We start from the raw sequence: 21,133 nt of genomic DNA on the forward strand, positions 1-21,133 counted from the left end.
CCATTCAGATTTTGCATATTACCAAAGTATTCTTTTTACAAACAATGCCTCTGCTCCTGACTCAGCTTTGTGGAAGTTCATGTTCATTAAATAGAGAACACAATGTGTATTTCCACTGTTCTTTATTTACATACTACTAGGTTCAATGTTAAGGCGTCATCATCAGGTACCTAATGCCTCCAGGTACCCATTCAGTTTTTTCAATGAAATATGTTAATTTTCATTTCCTCATCCATCTTCCTAGTTATATCCTCTTGAATGTGACGTTACATTCACTTATTCCTTACAACTAATTATCTGGATCCACAACCATTCCTAGGAGACCATGGATTAGTTATGCTGTTTGTTTTTTTGTTGGAAAATTTACCTCAAGTGACAGGTTCCTAGCTGTTCCTAAATTTGTGCTTAACCATATTATAGTAATACTGATATCCATCTGAATCTTTGGGCATTTTCCAGGTCTACCTATCCTCCTAGTTACATTTTTATACTAAATGCTCATTATGATTAAACCATTCCTTCTACAGAACTCTCTCGCTTTCCCCCCAAGATAATTCCTTGTTCCTAAACTATAGTATCCTACCTCACTCCCATCTCTCTCATTTCACTGCAGCCCTCCTATCCACCATCACTATCATATGTTCCTTTCCAGGGACACTCACAATATCCTCTAATTGCTCCTATACTCTATTTAATCCTCCCTGTGATTATCAGAATTCAGATAATTATTGGAATGTTCATTGGTTCAGTTTTTACCTCTTTTCACTTGCTCATTCATGTGTATACTACATTTATTGATACCTTTTTGTTTATTACTGCCAGTCTTCATTTGCTGTTTCCCCCTCTGCTGTACACACTCCATAACTATCACTCTATCCCTATCATTTCATCTTACCTCTCATTAAGTATCTTTATTTACTCTCAACCCCTGACTTTGATTTCTAATTTATTTAAACTACTGGCAGGAGAGTGAGGGCTGTGCACACTAACCTAGGAATTTCAAAAATAATGAGTTCCCTTACCATGCTGAAAGCCCTGCCCCTACTAAATAGGTGCATACTTGCTTTTGTGATAACCCAATAGTCAAGTGGTTCCATCAATAACTGCAATGGCTTCACTTGTATGATATGTTGGTCTGAAAGGGGTATGCTCCAAACATACCTGTAAGTTCTACTTTCTTTTAACTTTGGCATTTTCATTTCTTGTCTGTGTGTTCATTATTGTTGGCATTTAAGTTAAAATCTTATGCACTATGGATCTGCAAGTTTTGCTCGACATAAAAGTTGCTATCTAAACAAATTTCTTTTAGTTGTATTATTGGAAGTAATTTTATGTATGAATGTTAAGAAAAATAATTTTAAAAAAATCATTGGAAGGTTAAATGTTGGGCATTATGTTATTATTTATATTATATTTATGCATGGTTGTCTTTTAATTTAGATCCCTACAGGTGCAGTTCATAGCAGTCATTCTATGAGTAATAGCAGTAATGGTAATGTGAAGCCAGAACTCGTTTCTAGAGTACTTCAGGATGTAAGACAAATGAAGGGAAGACAAGAAACTTTAGACTCTAGGTTCAATGCAATGAAGCGTGAAAATGAGGCATTATGGAGAGAATTAGCTCTTCTACGACAGAAACACATGAAGCAGCAACAAATTGTTAATAAGGTGAGTAGTATAGGATATGCTGGAACAAATTAAAAATGTTTCTTAAGTATTTTATTCCCAAGCTTGATTTCTATACTAAAAGGAAAGACTTGTACTTTCCCACAGATTTTATTATGTGGTACAACGCGTTTCACCGACTTGCGGCATCATCAGGTACCGCATCAGATGCCACAAGTCCGTGAAACGGGTTGTACCATATAGTAAAATCTGTGGATAAGTCTTACCTTTTAGTATGGATATTAAATACTTCCACAAAGTGAAGCCTGAAACAATAGAATATACCCAAGCTTGATTATTTGTTGCAATTTAATATTTGCTATCCAGTGCTAGTGACATTATAACTAGGGTTCATTATCCAGTGGTTTTATTTCCTTGTTTGTCTTAATGTTTTCAATTCCCAAATCTTTAAGCTTAGGAATTATTTATGAATTACTTCTTCCTTGTATTTAGGTAATACAGTTTCTGGTGACATTGGTGCAGCCGAACAGAAGATTGGCAATCAAGAAAACTTATCCACTTATGCTGAATGATTCACCTAATGTTCTCCCAAATAGAAGAGGAGCAACTCAGCCGAAGGCAGCAAAGCTGAATCTTATTTCAGATGTGATGACTAATGTACGTATAATACCATTATTTACTGATAATAACACATCACACCAAAGTTTTCACAGACAAGATGTAAGAATTGTTTTATTAATGTGAATCAATATATCTCATTTTTAGTCTTCCCACTTACACAGAATCTACCAGCCTAATTTCTTGATGGTACATTCTTAATGTAGGGTACCTCTCCTTTCTTATCAGAAGTATTTGTTTTGCTGAGGATTAGTCCTTCCCATGGTAACAACTTCTACTTAATGCTAGTTTGTCTTGTCTGAATGCAAGGGTATCTTGCTGCCAGTCACAAATGCGCTACTGGACTGCCAGATGTGCAGGCAAATGCTTTTTTAGATAGGCAAGGTGACCGAAAACATCATTGCATGTAAATAGGGATTTCATCCCTGACAGTACAAATCCTTCACTCTTGTCAGGCTAAGTACCAAATATGCATTTGGTGGTTTTAGGTGGCCATGGAGAGAGGATGTTGAACACATGAAACAGTGAATGTATGTCCACTGCACGTTCAATGGACATGCCACAATTAAAAGATGGTAATATACAGAGTGGTAGGAATGATAATGGCTATTGTGCCAATTAGATTAATTGTGTGGCTATATCTAAAGATTTCAATAATGAAATTTGAGGCCATGACTCATCCTGTGATTGACGCAAATATATCGTAGGTAGAAATATTCCCCCATGACTTGGTGCATCACTGAGCATATGTGTTCTTGTAAGATTTCTTGCATGAATTATATAGATGTCACATTGATATTGACCATTTGGCACAATATGAACTCCATTATCCCCAAACTGTATGAATTCCTTGTGTGTAGCCAATAGAAAACTTAAAATAATATTTTATGTATTAAGGATGGAAGGAGTGCCTAAAAATTTAAATCTCTTGAGGAAGGGGTGGTGGTAGCTGTAGGTTAAATCACCACAACAGAAGAGTAAACAAAAGAATCTGTTTATGGTATCAAATTGTTACACTTGTCTGTAAGCCATAATGATATGACCAACAAAATTTTCCAGTGTATTCCGAAACCAAAAATGTCTGTGAATATTCTGTTATAGTTAAGCATGTGATAATTTGGAGGGCAGAGGAAAAGATGACACTACTAAGGCTTTTGTCTGAAACTGGCCACAAGGGCAAGTGTCATGCATGGAAGCAGTAGAGGCAAAGTCTCAGTGGCCTTGCCTCCTTTGCGAGACCTCAAAGTACCAATTCCTTACATTTACATCCATAAGTATCTCGTATATCTTTTTAGGAGTTACATGGTATAAGAGACTCCATAGTTTCAATTTCCCCCAAAATAAAGAATATTATCTCTCTTGTCTATCTATTATTTATATATTTTTAACATTCACTGTTCATCTTATTTGTGTGCAACATGACCATATTTTGTTGATGGCACAAGGATTAGCATGCTAGCATGTTTTCTCTATTTGCTTTTTCTCTTCTTTGCATCCTGTTATTTGGCAGAATGTCAGGAATGCCCGAGTTCCATTCCCAACTGTCAATGTCAGAAGGATGGGAAAGGATTATTATGACCCAAATCACACAATTTTCAGAAAATCTGATAGCCCACCTTCTATTCTGAATCATTAACCATGCTGTAATAAAATGTGGAAAATGTAATTTGTGATATTTAAATAATCATTTTATTATAGCACCTCTGGTTCAGAATTATTCAGTAAATTGCATGTGTAGATAATTATTATTAAGATTGGTATATTAGTCAAGGTGGTAGCCATACTAAATAAGTATGTTTTGTAGCATTCCGCATTACAATAAACCTTTCTTCAACATCTTGTATTTCCTGCCTCCCTTCATTTCATCCAACATGCATAGTCTTTTGCTGCCTCTACCTCACTTGCCCAATATTCTTAGTATACCTTTATCCACTTTCCTGCCTTATGTTACTTACTCCGAAAAACCCTACCTCCTACTACACAATGCTGGCACCATTGTGTTTTCTATCTATTAATTGCCAGATTTCCATCAATCACACCGGCATTTCAAAAACTTTTAGTTTGCACTTATCCTCTTGCCTCAAAGGCTAACTTGATAATCGTAAAGTACCATCCTCCATATCAAAGTTTGTGTTAATCTTTTATGTTAAATATTACTTCAATTGTCATCATCTTCATTTTATTAAACTTTATGTGTGTCAAATTCTTTTTATACCCTTGCCACTTAGACTACCATTGTGTAAAACACTTGAAATTTATTTCCTAAATATTTGAACGGTCTACTTTCTGTAGTTGATACACACCAATTTTAGTATTTAAGGCTTCCTTTTCTTAAGAACCAGTCGAAATTTCTTTTATTTAAATTTATTCTTATCCCGAAGTTATAATACTGGTCCTGTTATGTACTTTGCAATGATTGCATTCCCTTTTCAGTCTGGCTAACTAAAACTTGATCATCCTCAAATCTGACTTTATATGGTTAGCAGTTCTCCTCATAATTTTATTCCTCCTCAGCATCTCCACCGACTCTTTTGCCATTTCCTATCTATGTGCATTGAAAAGATTGAGTAATAGTGGGCAGTCATGTCTCATCCCTGCTTAATTCTGCACATCTCAACTCACAGTCCACTATCTGTGCTTGTGCAATCTGAGAAATGTTCAGGTTTGTACGGTGCACATAATGCATAGATTATTTGCTCATTCCTTGACTCAACTCTTATCTTCAGTAGTACAGTAATTTATTTTACTCATTTATGTTGTTGAATTCCTTCTTAATCACAAAGTAAACAAATACAATTTGATTATATTTTATATTTCTTTCTGTCGTGAGTTCATTGTTGCTATAGCATCAAGTGTGCCCCTTCCCTTTTTAAGCCAAACAAATGGATCATAATTGTAATTATTTGCCCCCTTCAAAATCTTTTTGTTGATCATCCAAAGAACTATCATATCTACATGTAGAATCAAACTTATAGTACAATTATCCTCACGTACATACTTTTGATCATTTCTTGGGATGGCTATGAATGCAGTCATAATGTCTCCAGGCCTACTTCTTTTGTTATAATTGCCATTAATTAGCCTGTATAATTCTCCCCTCCCATGTTTTCTTAAATCCTTGGGTAGAATTGCGTGGCTTTTATCCTTACCCACAGCCATGCTCATTTTCATTTTGACATAAGCTATCTTCATCAACCTCATTTCTTTCTCCTTTATCATAAAATGTTTCTATGTTTTCTTTCCATCTTGCCAGAATATCTTCTGCTTCAATCAATTCTTTTCATAACTATAAGAAGATTTTTAGGGGGTTTAAGGGGTCATAAGGGTTTTTTTCTTGTTTACCTCAAGGCCATTCCGTCACTTTCCTGTATAATGCACCCTTTTACCATGCAGAGCACTAATAGACATCAAGGTATCTATTTTAATGCTTCCTATTAATTTTTCAGGAAGAGCTTTCTCCAAAAGGTCCTGTCATACATGAATTGGACAATAATGCTGATTACATATTTCCTGATGATGATTATGAAGACTTAGGTGGTGTTGATTTTGGTTGTGAAAAATTAGCAGCAACTGAAAAAGCCAAAGTTGGTGTTGCAGCTAGTGTTAGTGATGATAAATTAAAATTTGGTGTTGGATACAGTCAGTGTGCACCTATCTCACCAGAAATAGGAGCAGAAGCTGGTGATGTTCCTATCGATCTTGCAAAGCAGTAAGTTTTTCATTTTTTCATTAAATCTTTAAAAAAAATTAAGCATTTTAACTATCACGCTTTCCAGAAAATTTCCAATTTCACCTAATACAGTGAAACCATTTTATTATATGGGGAAAGAAACTTATTTAATGCAATTAAGCACCATTTGTTTGCCAAGAGGGTTTTTGTGCTGTCTGCTTGTGGCCACACTTGGAGATAATTATTTTAAGGAGGGCTGTGGGTAGTGTTAACCTGAGTTATTCAGGACCATAGCTAAACCCATTTTCTTTATAGATATGGTTTGCTATCCTTGCCTTGAATTGAGGAGGCTTAGTTGTCATTAGATCTGTAACTGTGATGATTGTGTGCAATATAAGAATGAAGCTTGGTTGAAGCCATTCTATGTATTAAATTCAATAACAAAAGCTAAATATGCCACAGCAGTTAATATGAAGTCATCCACTGATGTTAACCAAATTGCAAGAATTTCCGGGTAAAAGTCATTCTCTTTGACCAGCATTGACAATAGGATTTGACTTATTTTTCCAACATGTAGAAGAAGGATTAAACATAATATAATCAATGCTAAAGGTAAAATTCTAACACAAAAAAATCTTTCTCTGAAGTGTGTTAACAAAAATTGTCCGGTAGAAGTGCATTGGCTAGGTGGGCAGAGTTGGTCTTGAAGTTGATAGGTAATATTAACAGCTGGCCTAGGGTGAAGACTTTTAAACTACTTGCCTTGATTTCAGTTTTTTAGATATAACATAATTGTTGAGCATTTTTATCTTTCCCAAAGAAGTATGTTGTCCTGTCTTCTTTTTATCAAAACTAGTGTGTCTACTGAAAATCATTTAGATATAATAGGTCCATAAAAAATGTTTTCAAATACCACAAAATTAGTTTTAATATGACTGCCAAAATTCAGTGGAAAATATATTTCAGCAGGCTAACTTTCAGTTTCTGTTTCAAATCTATGAAAAGATAAATCAATAGTACATGTTTTGCTTTGTCTGTTGTGAGCAATTGCCATGAATACATCATAATAAATTTGCCTTATTTAGTTTTGTTAATTTTTTTGATTTTTTTCATGGCCTATATCTAAATTCCTCAAATAGCATAAAGATGCAAGAAGAATAAATGAGACTTGCTATTTGTTCACAATTTTTTGTGGTATTTTCAATTGTTTTAGTGTATAAGTTAGGTAATGATGCATGCATTTGTTAGTTTCATATTTTGTCCCCTTGTTATTCCTTGCTGTGATTCTGTGAATTTTATTATATTGCTGTAAATTTATGAGAGCAAAGGGGTATTACTAAAATAAGTATGAGGAGTAATAACCGCCATTATTGTAAGTGATTGATTTTAAATATGTATAATGACAATTCTCGTGTAAAAATAAATTTTTTGTCAGTTTGATACATAACTTATGATCACTTGACAATTAATGAATTCTCCATGTATTTTCTCTGGTGCAGGCTAAATAGAGTAGTTCCCCTTGTTAACAGCCCATCTTCAAGTTTGGGGAATCTTGATTCATTGCCATCATCTCCTGCAAACAGCATGGGTGTAGTAACTGGAAGCCTCAGTGAAGACATTTTGGTATCTGATCCTGATCCACAGAATGATGCTCCTGAAAGTTCTTTACTCCCTTCAGTGGAATATCCATTGAGCCCTGAGATGTTCATGGGGTCTGTTGATCCAGCTGTAGTGAGCCCAGCACCTGTAAGTAAATTAAATAGAACAAAAGGACCAACAGGAAGCCGTGTCTCAAAAAACATATCCAAATCATCAACAGCTGCAGTAAGAAAGTCTGTACATAGACAAAATAATCGTAAAACAAAACGGGCTTCGACATCTTATAACAAGAACTCTGAAGTAGAAGATGTAGATGTTTATCCTGAGATTCACTTGGAAGAGGGAAGTGCTGCAATGAATGATGAAGAAACAAATCTTTTAAAGTCACTGACATCTACAGAAGGAGTTAATGATTTGAATATGACAGTGGAGCAATCTGCAATTCCTGAAGTAAACGAAAATGAAGAGAAAAATTACTCCAATATGGCACTTGCTTGTACTTCGGGGTCAAGTGGAGAAAGTGAGAAGACCTTTGAAAGCCTCAACAGGTAATTTTGCATATGGTACTGGCTTATAAGTTTACATGTTCTTAAAATTTCTGATGTAAGGAGCTGGAATATGCCCCAGTCAGCCGATGTATATTTAATTTTATTTGTATACCCCTCTTCACTACTCCAGTATAGAGATAAAAGATTACTCTAATTTTCCATTCATAGTACGCATTTTTTCCAAAAAAATTCAAAAAGTAAGGGATATCAGAGAAAGGATGCATGTAAATTGAACATGAGTTGTGTATCCATAATGATAAGAAAATTTTTCACATTCCATTCATGGAAACAGAGGTATTTCAAAAAACAGGTGCATATTATCGTAAATATCAATGGTCATCACAAATAATTCGAGATAGGTCATGGTACAAATTTGTATCAGAATCCTTTTTTCCGTGAACTTAAAATCCTGAGTTTCCGACACATGTACCTTCTAAACAATAAGCAAATACCATGTAATTTTAGTTTTTAATAGTTTTATTTATTTATAAAAGCTTAAGGCTGTTATTCACATATTCTCATCTTATTGACTGCATTTCAGGTGATTATTCAAATTTTATTTATTTATTTAGTTATCGACTTAATTGGGTGAGGTTGAGACTAATAGTCCCTTCTTCCACCTAACCCTACATTACAGACATCATATTGAAGACAGTCACATACAACCAAGCCCTAGATGGAGGGAAATCCACCTAGGCGGGAATCGAACCCGCGACCTTTGGGTTAGTAGGCGAGGACGTTACCCAGCCGCCACCGAGGCCGGCAATTAATGTGCATTTCAATGTACACTCAATTACTATACACATGTTACTGTTTGCTAATACATGAAACGTTAATGACAGTGAAACCTCAAATTTACACAATCCCAGAATCCACCTATTTTTCCATGGTACAGTTGGCTCTTAATATAAATCATTACAATTAAAACTTAAAAATAATATTCCTGAATTTGAAATTTATGTAAAATCTCAACAGTCTACTTTTTATCATATATTTTCTCAGTTTTTGGCAGTGAAAGTAATTATCTTAATATCATTTATCTGTGTTAATTAAAAATACTTTTTGCTAACAAATTCTATTTTGGGTTAGTTACCTGCTGGTATGGTAATTTGTACTGCATGAAAAGTAATGTTTGTCTTTTTCCTGTGGTGGCAGATTTTTTAAATCACATGAAGCAATACCACAACTGTTGACTGGCCTTGATAATTTATTATTTAATTTTAATATTGATAAAAACTGTCAAAACTTTGAATGATAATAAATCATTGAAAATCAAGTAGAAGCTGGAAATTCTGTAAGAAGTATACATGAATATAGTTAACCTATAAAATGGCAATATTGACATGTAACATCTTAAAAAAAAAAATAATTTAATGGAACTGACCCATACCCAGGATTTATCTGCAAAAGCAGGCCTCCAGATGTATTATGTTTATTTTGAAAATAAAAATGATGAAATTGTGAAGCAGTCTTTATAATTGATACAGGTTTTAAAATAAGTGAATTTTAACTAGCTGCTATGGGCTGTGATAGATTTTCTTCCATGTCTCACACATTTCTGTTTACTTAAAAAGGGTGCATTTAAAAAATCAGATCTGACACCAAATAAGTGTGTATACATCTCATCACATAAATACCAGCCTGCTGTTTAAGGTACAACTATTTTCACGTAGAGTTAGTTCCTCTTTCGAAGGTTTATGCAGTCCAAGTGAACAGATGTTTATCAATTTCAATTATGGGAAATGATTGTCAATTTACTTATAATAATTTTCTTTATTGTTAAATTACATAATCCTATAAAAGCTGATTATGTGCAGCTGTCCATAATTGTCTGACATCATGCATTTGGTTCATAATATAATCATTGCATATTCTTTGTTTATTTGTGGCTACCTGCCTCAGTATAATTCTCACCTTTACCAAAAATACTTTTCAACACAAATACTTACAACAAAATTTTCTTTTTTTTTCTTTTTTCATCTTTATACTATCATATTACATACACTAAATAATCAGTTTTGATTTAGATGGCAAATGATAATTTAGAATTGCGACCATTATCTGTTGTTATTAGTTTTAATGTTTTCAAGTGGACTTCAATGAAGAAGGAAGCAGCATTATGGTGCAATATTTTGAAACATATGTTCTGTATTAGTAATTAATCACTGCATATACGTATGAAAACATACTAAATTTGATACAAATTGCAAAATCCTTTACTGATGGCACACAAAATATGCATATCAAGTTTACTATGTTTCCAAATGTCTTATTAATATTCTTAATATCTATAATTTTATCTTCTCAATGTATGCATCTGAATATACTTTTTGTATAACATGCTTTTTTATTCTTTACATTTCATAACCTAGGTCTATGTAGAATCTTATCATTCTAATTATTAGTATTGTTTCTTCGATACTTTAGGTAGACTTTTCTTTTTAATTTCTTTTACATTTTAGAAATTTTATAAATTGAATTAAAAGGGAGTTGAATATCTACATTTTGGAGGAAATCCAAACTTCATCCTACTTGCATATACCAATGCTTATTCCTCAATGTGGTACCATTCTATTTTTCTTGCATGATTTTTGCATAATTAGTAGAATGCATTATACAATTTGGAATTTCTTTTATAGGGAGGAGCTGGATACGCACATTGATGCAATGCAATCTGAAATAGAGCATTTAAAGGAAATGCTCTTGAAGGGCAATGTCTCATCTCCTGGACTTGGAGGTAATCCTGGCAATGACAGTGACTTATTGGCTGCAGTTGGAGGTTTGGAAGGATTCTGCTTAGATGCATCTGCATTGCTTGGGGTATGTCCGGCCTCATTGGGCCATCTCCTTGATCCAGCCGTCATTGAAGGCGGCGGACATGGCATGAGCAAGGTATTTTAGTAAGGAGGAGGAAAAATGCTGAATTTGGACTTCAATTGGTGCTTGAGTGTAAACATTTTTGATGTTCTCTCTCCAGATTTTATGTATTTTTATGAATGATAGTTACTACATATTTAGTTGTCATTTACTGTACACAAACTGCTCATTTTTTTTATGCCCACGTGCAGCAATACTGCTTTTTCATGGTGGAGCATATAACAAAGCGTAGAATAAGAGACAAGTACACACAAACATAAACAAGAACATGGGTAACGAATATTAACAAATGTTGAAATTGAAGGCTGTAATTAAATATTGGTGGGATGAGATATTAGTGGGGCAGTAAAGGCATTTATGGGTAAAGAATATGGATCAGTAAATTTAGGAAAGAAGAAAGGTAAGAATAGTTTAGCGAGTGATAATCTAGCAATTGGCATTTAGGAAAAAGAGTGGCTATGGGTAGGTTGAGATTGTACTCTCAGGTATATCAGAGGGAGCTGTTCAGGGCTGTGAATGATGTAATAAATAATATTATAAATGAACTCTATAACTTTTTTAGCCCTTTATTGAGAAGATGAATGACCCCTAATTCCAGTGAAGCAATATAGGAGGCCTAAGAGAGACATGTCTTCTTTTTAATTGCCTGAATATAGTCTGAGAAATTTGGTTTAGTATTTTTTAATTGGCCAAAATCCTTGACTGAGGACACATGCTTCAGTGACGTGGAGTCAATGGGATAGTTGAACTTAAAATTAGAGAGGCTAGATCATCAATATAAAAATTTAAAACATATGGCCTTAGGATGCTGCCCTTGGGAACTAGGGACAGCAGAGGCAATGTGGTGGATAATGCCCCAAACACTGTTAACTGCTGGGTTTTGTTAATAAGATAGCTGGATAAGAGTTTCATAAAATTTCCTTGGGTGCTAAACTGCAAAATGAGCTTATGAAGGTGGAGGCTGTGATTTAGAGTCAAAAGCTTTAGGGAAATTGAGAAAGACAGGTCAAGCTGTGTTGGGTTAGTAATTCAATTCAGCATGATGTTGAAGTACTGTGAAGTTTGTCGCACATGATCAACTGGGAAGGAAGCCATGTTATCGCTAGTCCAAAATGGAGACGTAATAATAAAGGCCATTCAAAATAATTCTCTCACAGACAAAGGAAAGAACAGGACACAAGGAGAAGGAACAATTGTTAGATACCACATTTTTGGGCCAGCTATATTAATAGGGATGATTGGTATTTCCGTTGAGTGGGGGAGGTTTCAAGAGAAAAGCAGTAATTTAATAGCAGGCTCAATAGAGCCAAGAGTGAGGAAGCACAGTTACATACAAAAATAGGGCAAAGACCTTTAGGGCCAGAGCATGACGTAGCTATTTTACGAAAAAACCTTCCAAGGATTGGTCTGCACTTCTGATGAGCAGTGGTTATAGTTAGGAGAAAAGGAATGATCATAAATGACTGGGAAATTGGATGTAGGCATCTGAAATCTTAAAAAGAAATTGAGAAATACATGTTATCCTTTTGGTCCCATAGTGTTAACATTTTTAGATGAAACTACATCTATGTGCGAATAATTGTAGTGGTGTTTTGACAAAATACTAGAATTTTTTGGGGTTGTGAAAGAGAGATGATGATAGACCGTGCGTATATTCCTCCTCGTCACAATGGATGAGCAATGAAGAATAATGGCATAATTTAATGAATTTGTCTAGTTTTTCATTAGGTAAGGTAATGTAGAGGTATCAAGTGTAATTCTTGTTCTTGAGAATGTGGATCATATCCAACTTGAACCGAGGTGGAATTTTTTTCATTTTTGTATAAGCAATTGGAGCTAGGTCCTTTGTGGCACTCTTCCCAGTGAATTGTTGACCAGGCATAGGAGAACTTAAGTGGAGAAGGGAGAAACCCATGTTGCTTTTGCAAGCTTTGAAACAATGTATTAGTTGAAGTTTAAAATAATCTCTGTTCCAAGATTAATAGCTTTTAACACAGAGTGAAAATAATTTTCTAAAATAGAAAAATTGCTGGCGGTAAAGATGGCATTACGCACTATACCATTACACAGTCCATGTCTAGAACTTCGGGGCATTTTGAAGAGGACACTGAGTTAATGGCAAGAAGTTATGTATCACCTCTGAAAGGTTTGATCTCAATGGTAAACACTGGGAATTCAAAAAATGTAGTTCACTCCAAAGGAAGTTTGCTACATAAATCAAATGCATCTTCTAGATTCATCCATTGATGGAGAAATTTTACACGTGTTACAAATGTAACATCAAATATGTAATGTATAATGTTGCAAGTTCATGTCAATATTTAGCCATTACTTCCCATATTTGTAGACAATCTATTTGAAACAAATTCAAGCCGTGTACCTCAGTTTAAATTTATGATAAGCCCAATTCTACCAGCAGATAAGTGCAGAGCCTTGGGTTTCTATGCTAAGTGATACTTAGATGTCATAAGAAGTTTGTCTGTTAGCAATCATGTATGACGTATTACCATCTAGATATGGTAAACTATTGCAATTTCAAAATGCTTGGGGCCAAATATTGGCAATACAATGAACATAATTCTTTCAGAAATCTTTCTCAGGAAATGAGAAACCCATGCAGTGAAATAATTTTTCCCTTAAAAGTGAATACAAAATATGATAATGCATTTATTGCTAAAAAAAATGAAGTATGTTCTAGGTTTATTCAAATAAAATTGTATAAAAATTGGATATGGTCATGAATAACCTTCATCCTTTCTTCTATCTTGGAATGAACCAACCTCGAATACAAATTCAATTTTTAGAAAACAAAAGAGAGTCAAAATAATGAGTTTATTATTTATGATACATTCCTCATTCTTTTTAGTAGAAAGTTTCTCAGAGATATTTGTTTTTGTCAGCACTTCATTTTATTCAGAAAAATCTTAAAAATCTTAAAGAATGACCGTCTTGTCACAGTTAAAAATCTGTTGCGGCAGGTAGCGCATGGGATTTCTAGTTTCTTGAAGTCACCAATGAAGTTCTTTGCTACCTTTGAGTCACAGTTTGCTGCTTCTCGATTCATCACAATGCTGTGGATGCCAATTATTCTCTAAAATTTTGTGTTTCTCCCTTATATTCCTTAAATAATTCCTTTTGGCCATTATTCATCCTAGTGTCTTCTTAATGAGGTCAACGAAAATCACTTTCACCTTCTCACAATTTTTTAGGGACATTTTTGCTATAAGTTATTAAAGTTAACACAAAAAATCTGAAATAGCATACCTGAGCACAAGTTTGGTAAAATGTGTGATCACTAGTGACACTAAGATGCAAGCGAAAGGAATGCTTAACACAAACTGAAGTAGCAAAAATGCAATCATTCCAGGAATCCCCATCTCCTTGTCCCTCATTTTGATAAAAATCACTCGGCGAGTCATTGCTGAAAAAATATTTTTTCTCATTATGCAAATTGCTTGCTAATCAAGGTGCCCATTTAGTGAGGTTTCACTCTATAAAATATACAGATTTCAAATAAACTTTAAAATAATTGTATGAAAACATTTTTTGTTTGGTACTGTTATGATACTTTTTAACTTTTAATAAAAATACAATGTGAAACGATCTGGGTAGCTGATAGTTTTACTTTTTGTTAACAAGGAAAACACCTTTATCCATGACTATTTAAGAAATGTATAAAGCTACATAAATGGCTTACCATTGGTAGATTAAAATGATTTGATTCTATTCACTGACCTTACCTATAAAAGGGACCTGGTATCCCAGGGGTAAAGCATTAGACTACTAACCAGAGAGCCCAGGTTCAATTCATGGGTATACCTCGGGAGTACCCTCAGCTTCACCCAAGCAGTGTGATTTTTCAGGTACTAACGCTTAGTGGGAAGCCATAGGTGGCATAAGGAAAGGAACTGACCCTCCTACCATGATGTGTGAATTTAACAGGTTATTAGATTTAGTATTGGTTGAACTTTAAGATCATCTATTAAACTGACAATCAGGCTGGTAACTGTCTTCATGGTTTTTATAATCTATGAAATCTATGAAAAGAAAAGAATTAAATCAATCAAAACCCATTCAAGTTCATGTACATAGTGGAACATAGAGGATTTAGCCATTACCAGTTATAATAAAGATTATAAAAGTTATCTCTCTATTCAAGAAAATATGTAAAAATGAGCTTTCAAATTCTAGACCCATAGCAGTGGTGCCTATGTCAACTTAAATAATTGAATCTTTAATAAAAGAGCAAATGGGAACTCATTTTAAAACAATAGTACCCCATTATCAATATGGTTACAGATCTGGTTCAACATAAACCAAGGGTATACAGGCAAGGATAAATATAATTGCCCAGTATTTTTGAATTACCAGTTTGTGGCTTTGGTTCCATGTGATCTAACAAAAGCCTTATCATATGCCATCTTGAAGCAAAAATTGAATAATTATGGTATGAGAGGTTTTGTACTATTGTTTAGTTACTCAAAATTTTGGTAACAGCAAATATCCTGCCACTGAAGCGAATCTAACAATTCATCACTTAAACATTAAAGTTCCTTAGAGATCCATCTGGATTCCTCTTCTTTTAATCTTACTTTTCATGACTTACCACTCAATTTGAAGGAAGACTAAAATCTTTTTTGCAGATGGCACCATACTTATACACACATTAGAACTAGAGGAAAACATGGAGAAAAGCAGCATATTCTACTTATGTCAAGTGAACAGTTTGAGATAATAAATTGATTGTAAATTCCTAAAAGACCAATTAGTTCTATTTTGGTTTGATGATTACATAATGTACATGTCAATAAAACTTATAGGCTTACAACTGGATAAAAATCTATCTTGGGATAGCCATGTAAACAATATATATGAAAAGCTAAGCCATGTTTTATATCTAATTGAAAAATAAGAGCAATGTATAATCAGAGGTTGTTTTGAGTGTATATCATTCCTATTACCAAAGAAAAATTAATTGTTATATACTTTTGTGTGCTCATTCTTGCCGCACAAAATAATTGCTGTTAGCTTAAATAAAAGCTCTCAGGACTCTCTTTGGCTAAAAAAAAAGGTGAGCTGTTTAAGCCTTTCTTTCGACCAGCTGCAATAATGACAGTTTATTCTCTTTTTTTTTAAGTACCATATTTACCATCGATAACGCGCACCTTATGTACAATGTGCCCCCAGAACTTCATAGTTATCATGAATTTGTATAGATTCTGCGTGCACTGGGCTTCATAGTTATCTTGAACGTGTATAGATGCCGGGCATCTGTGTGTGTGTGTGTGTGTGTATATATATATATATATATATATATATATATATATATATATATATATATATATATAGTGTGTAAAAGTACATCTATATCCATATTTGAGTACTAATAGATAGTAACAACCGATAAATACATGGAAACGCAATTGTCTGTGGCTATATCTACCGTAAGTGTACAGAAGATTAGAGCCAGGTGATTGAAATTAATTCCAAACGACAGGAGGATCAAAAAATTAACAATATTTACTAGCCAACAAAATATGCCACCTTAATGCTTTTTTGCTATGATTTGTAAGTCGAAACGAGACATAGGTTTGTGTGCCCTTTTATTTGCTATATAAATTAACTTTCAGCAAATCAAATATAGAAAAATTAGAGAATGAATGAAATAGAATTTTCTTGTTTTGTTTGCTTTACTTAGCCTTGTTAGTATCAATGCTGTTTTAGACACCCTCCAAGTTCTATGAAAGTGCTGCCTACATGGTGATTGTTTCAAACCTGAATTTGAATTAAGCTTTTGTAATTTAGAATTTTCTCCAGAAAATTGCCTATGGAGAAGAACATCGTATACAGCGATGTTCAAGCTAGAAGTCATCAATTTCGCAAAAGAAAAAGGAAATCATGAGGCTGCCAGGAGTTATCCATTAATAAATCTTTTAAATCAAAGTTACGTTCTAGGTGGGAAAAGTAGATTATGTCTGGTTTGAAAGACTACGCAGAATCAGGAAGGATTAGAAGTCTTATGAAGAAATAAGCCAGTGGATCCTCGAAAGTTGGCAGGATGTCAGAGGAACTTGTGTATAATATGGATTTGAAAAAGCTTGCGGAAATATTTCAATGCCAGTGCTAGAAGATGAGGAAGAGTTAACTTCAGAGAGTGAACTCGGTGATGTACCTAAAGAGATAATAAATCCACTTAATTAATTTAATTGTGATTAAGGTTACGCATTTCTTGGATTCAAGTGATCTACCTATCCTATCATATATATATGTATATGTACGGGTATATAATGCAACATTCTGTACGTATACGTGAAGTACTATCTATTAGAATAAATAAAGTAAAGAAATTATTTTTCTTCTTTTCCTCGTGGGTTTATGAGATAAAATAACTGTAATAGTAGCAGATCTGTGTAAAATAGACAGCAATTAGTTAGGCATGCTTCCAGACTAATTTACTTTTGCAAAACTCTTCTATAAATTATTGTGTACATAGGTCTGTAAATGTTTGGATATTTTCAATTTTCATTACATAATGCGCTTCTTCGTTTATTTAGATCATCTGAACATTTTTGTGTAGATAGCGCGCATGTTATTGATGGGAAAATACAGTACTTTCCTTAGTAAAAGGAAATCAGACAACTCTGCCCATTTTAGTAAACTCATAATTATGATATCTGTAAAAAGAGAGCTTTGATGTACCATATTGCAGGATTGAAAAAACATGGGACAACTGCAATGTGATAGGTTTAAAATTGTGATAGATTACCTAATGAGGGCTGAGTAGCAAATGATGTCGGTTTTAGAATAAGGTGACTACAGTCATACTCATTGTGTAGGATAGATAAAGTTTTTAGTTTGGACTTATTGGGACTGATTTCAGAATGAATTTTGTTGTTTATTTATGCTGTACTCCATCTCCAATCACCTGTACTTGAGTATTATGTAAATAAGTATTATGTGTATGATTTTTGTACCATTCATGGCACAGTCCATTCCAAAAAAAGATCAATAAATTATATTATAATTTGCTGATATTTTTGAAGCAAATATTGAAACGGCATATTTTTATATGTATTTTCCTCACATCACATATTTTCCCCCTAAGTGTTTTTTTCATCTGCTGTTCTCACACTGCTTATTCTAATCACAGGAACTCCCTCTTTTGTGACCTACATTATTCCTTCAATCCTTAGTAACGTAAACCGGCTCTCATGTTGTCCAAAGGGCATTTTCTCTTCTTTGCTCTATCATGCTTAGCCAATATTTTCCTAACTAATTTTTATTCATTATTTAAATTTAAAAAAGAAGGATTTAGAATCAAGATTTTATAACAGAAAAGATTTGGATTTGACCCATCCATAATGCTCAAAAAATAATAATTTCACATGTTTTTATAATTTTAATACATGCATGAATTCGATGAAAATACTACGAGGGATTAATGTTTTCATTGGATAAACTGCAGGAAATAATGCTCTAATATAAATACAGCACTCTCATTTAATTTTAAAAATTTTACCTATTTTGTGAAAGTAATGATTTTGATTTGAAGCAATAAGCCTTAAATATGCCGCTTAAAAGCCTTTCATACTTATGTTATCTCTTTATATATATGTATATGTATATATATACATACATATATGTATATATGTATATATATATATATATATATATGTATATATATACATACATATATGTATATATGTGTATATATATATATATATATATATATATATGTATATATATACATACATATATGTATATATGTGTATATATATATATATATATATATATATATATATATATATATATATATATATATATATATATATATATATATATATATATATATATATATATATATATATATATATATATATATATATATATATATATATATATATATATATATATATATATATATATATATATATACAGTAACACACAATATAGAAACACAAAAAAAGAAGAACACTCACACGTTATTTCTTGATATTTCGACGGAAACAATCCGTCTTCCTCTGAAGATATAGAAGTAATGACTGCTGGAGTTGTTGAGGTGAGGGGTGCGAGAGAAAGAGAAGGGGGCCAGGAGAAGGGGAGAACGGGAGGCGAAGGAGGGGTGAGGGTGGGCTTCCACAAAGTAACAATTTTAGGCCACTCCCATCAGTGAACGACATTGAGGCCCGGATGCTGATAGGCCATACAGATGTAAATGAATGCCATTTCAAGTGTTTTTAATTGTATAGGGTTATCGGATGTGGGAAGGGAGGCCAGGACGGAAACATTGTAGCACAGGTTGAAAGGGGTATTATGATGGGAAGCATGTTTAGGGATGGGGAGACCCGCGGACGGGGAGGAGGGATTGCACGAGGCGCGGTGGTTATTAATCCTAATGTTAAGTGGTGTGGAACATTGGCCTATGTAAAATGACGGGCAGAGTTTACAGGTAAGAAGATAAACTACATTCTTGGAAGTGCAAGAGGAATAGGGGAAGGGCGGGAGAGAGTTAAATGGTGGGATGGAGTGGGGTGGAGTGGTGAAAATAGGGCAGGTTTTGCATCTTGCTCGATGACATGGAGTGGGTATGGCTCTGGGGGTGTGAGGGGATTTTGAGAGCGGCCTGGTGGATTTGAGGATATTTGCTAGGTTGGCGGGACGTTTGAAAGTGACAGAGGGGCATTTGGGAAGAAGGTTGGAGGAAGTGTTGTGATTTTTGAGGATGGGGAATAGGTCTTTGAGGATGAATTTGAGAGACTGAATGCCTGGGAAGTAGGTAGTACAGATTGAGAGAGGCTGGGAGTCTGTGGTTGAGGCAGGCTTGGGGGTGTAGGAATGTTTAAGTATTTTTTTTTTATGGAGGAGGGAATCAGGGTATCCTCGTTGGAGGAGGGAGTGGTGAAGGTTGTTGAGGTATTTCTTAAGGGATTCGGGATGGTTGCAAATGCGGTGACCGCGGATAGAGAGGGAGTAAGGGAGGGAGCGCTTGGTATGGGAGGGGTGACAACTACTTCTTCATTACAGCAGTGTGAGTGTTCTTCTTTTTTTGTGTTTCTATATTGTGTGTTACTGTGTATTGTACTATTCGGCACTTCTGTGTTACGTCTACGAAAGCATATATATATATATATATATATATATGTATACATATATATATATGTATACATATATATATGTATATATATATATATGTATACATATATATATATATATGTATACATATATATATATATATATATATATATATATATATATATATATGTATACATATATATATATATATGTATACATATATATATGTATATATATATATATGTATACATATATATATATATATATATATATATATATATATATATATATATATATATATATATATATATATATATATATATATATATATATATATATGATTCTGAAGACGACAGCCGTGCTGTCGAAACGTAAAATAACAAATTGTGAGTGTCCTTTCTTTGTGTCTCTATATTCTAAAAATCTACATCTGTGTTTTTATATATTTGTGTGTCGCCGATGAGCGTTCCATTTCGAAGATATTTTATATATATATACTATATATATATATACTATATATATATATACTATATATATATATATATATATATATATATATATATATATATATATATATATATATATATATATATATATATATATATGTGCATAGTATTTACATGCTACAAAATTTAGAAAATGATTTCTGTGTTCAGAAAGCCCCAGCAAATCCAGACTCTATGGGTCCCGTGGTGGTCAAGAACTGGTGAAATTCAGGCTACCCGTGCCTTTAACACACATCCCCCTTGGAACAATTCACCCTCCTAATCTTATGTACCGTTGATCACTGACCACTTCTAATGACTCCATATAGCAACTTGGAGCCCCAAAGTGTAACAAAATCCCTTTAAATTTGAATCAAACTTAAAACATACATATTTTCTCCAAAAATGAAATCTGTAGTTTCTCACATGTAGCTGTGAACAACACAATGGTAATGCATACTCAATTGCATGATCCCGTTCATTTGATCTGTTTCCATTATTAAGATAACTAATATATTGGTTTTTTTTATTTAAATAAAAGAAAAATATGAAACTTACAAAGTTAAATATTTTTAATTTAAAATAAGAAATATTAATTTGGAAGAAAAGCACTATTTTTCATTTATAATTTTCAGTTA

General features: G+C 33.5%; 1 protein-coding gene across 2 annotated transcripts in view; it reads left to right on the forward strand.

Moving 5' to 3' along the window:
• The window catches only part of Hsf (Heat shock factor), a 35,965-nt gene that overhangs the window by 2,183 nt on the left and 12,649 nt on the right, over nt 1-21,133 (forward strand). Inside the window, exons 4-8 of one of the 2 annotated variants that reach the window (XM_071588536.1) lie at nt 1,441-1,668; nt 2,119-2,283; nt 5,691-5,953; nt 7,414-8,061; nt 10,701-10,953. In XM_071588536.1, coding sequence (XP_071444637.1) covers nt 1,441-1,668; nt 2,119-2,283; nt 5,691-5,953; nt 7,414-8,061; nt 10,701-10,953 — 1,557 coding nt within the window. The remainder of the gene's footprint in view (nt 1-1,440; nt 1,669-2,118; nt 2,284-5,690; nt 5,954-7,413; nt 8,062-10,700; nt 10,954-21,133) is intronic. The other variant, XM_071588537.1, reaches the window with a different exon arrangement.

This window comes from Hetaerina americana, unplaced genomic scaffold, assembly GCF_022747635.1.
Source record: "Hetaerina americana unplaced genomic scaffold, ioHetAmer1.1.p SCAF_3, whole genome shotgun sequence".
NCBI classification, from domain to species: Eukaryota; Metazoa; Arthropoda; class Insecta; order Odonata; family Calopterygidae; genus Hetaerina; species Hetaerina americana.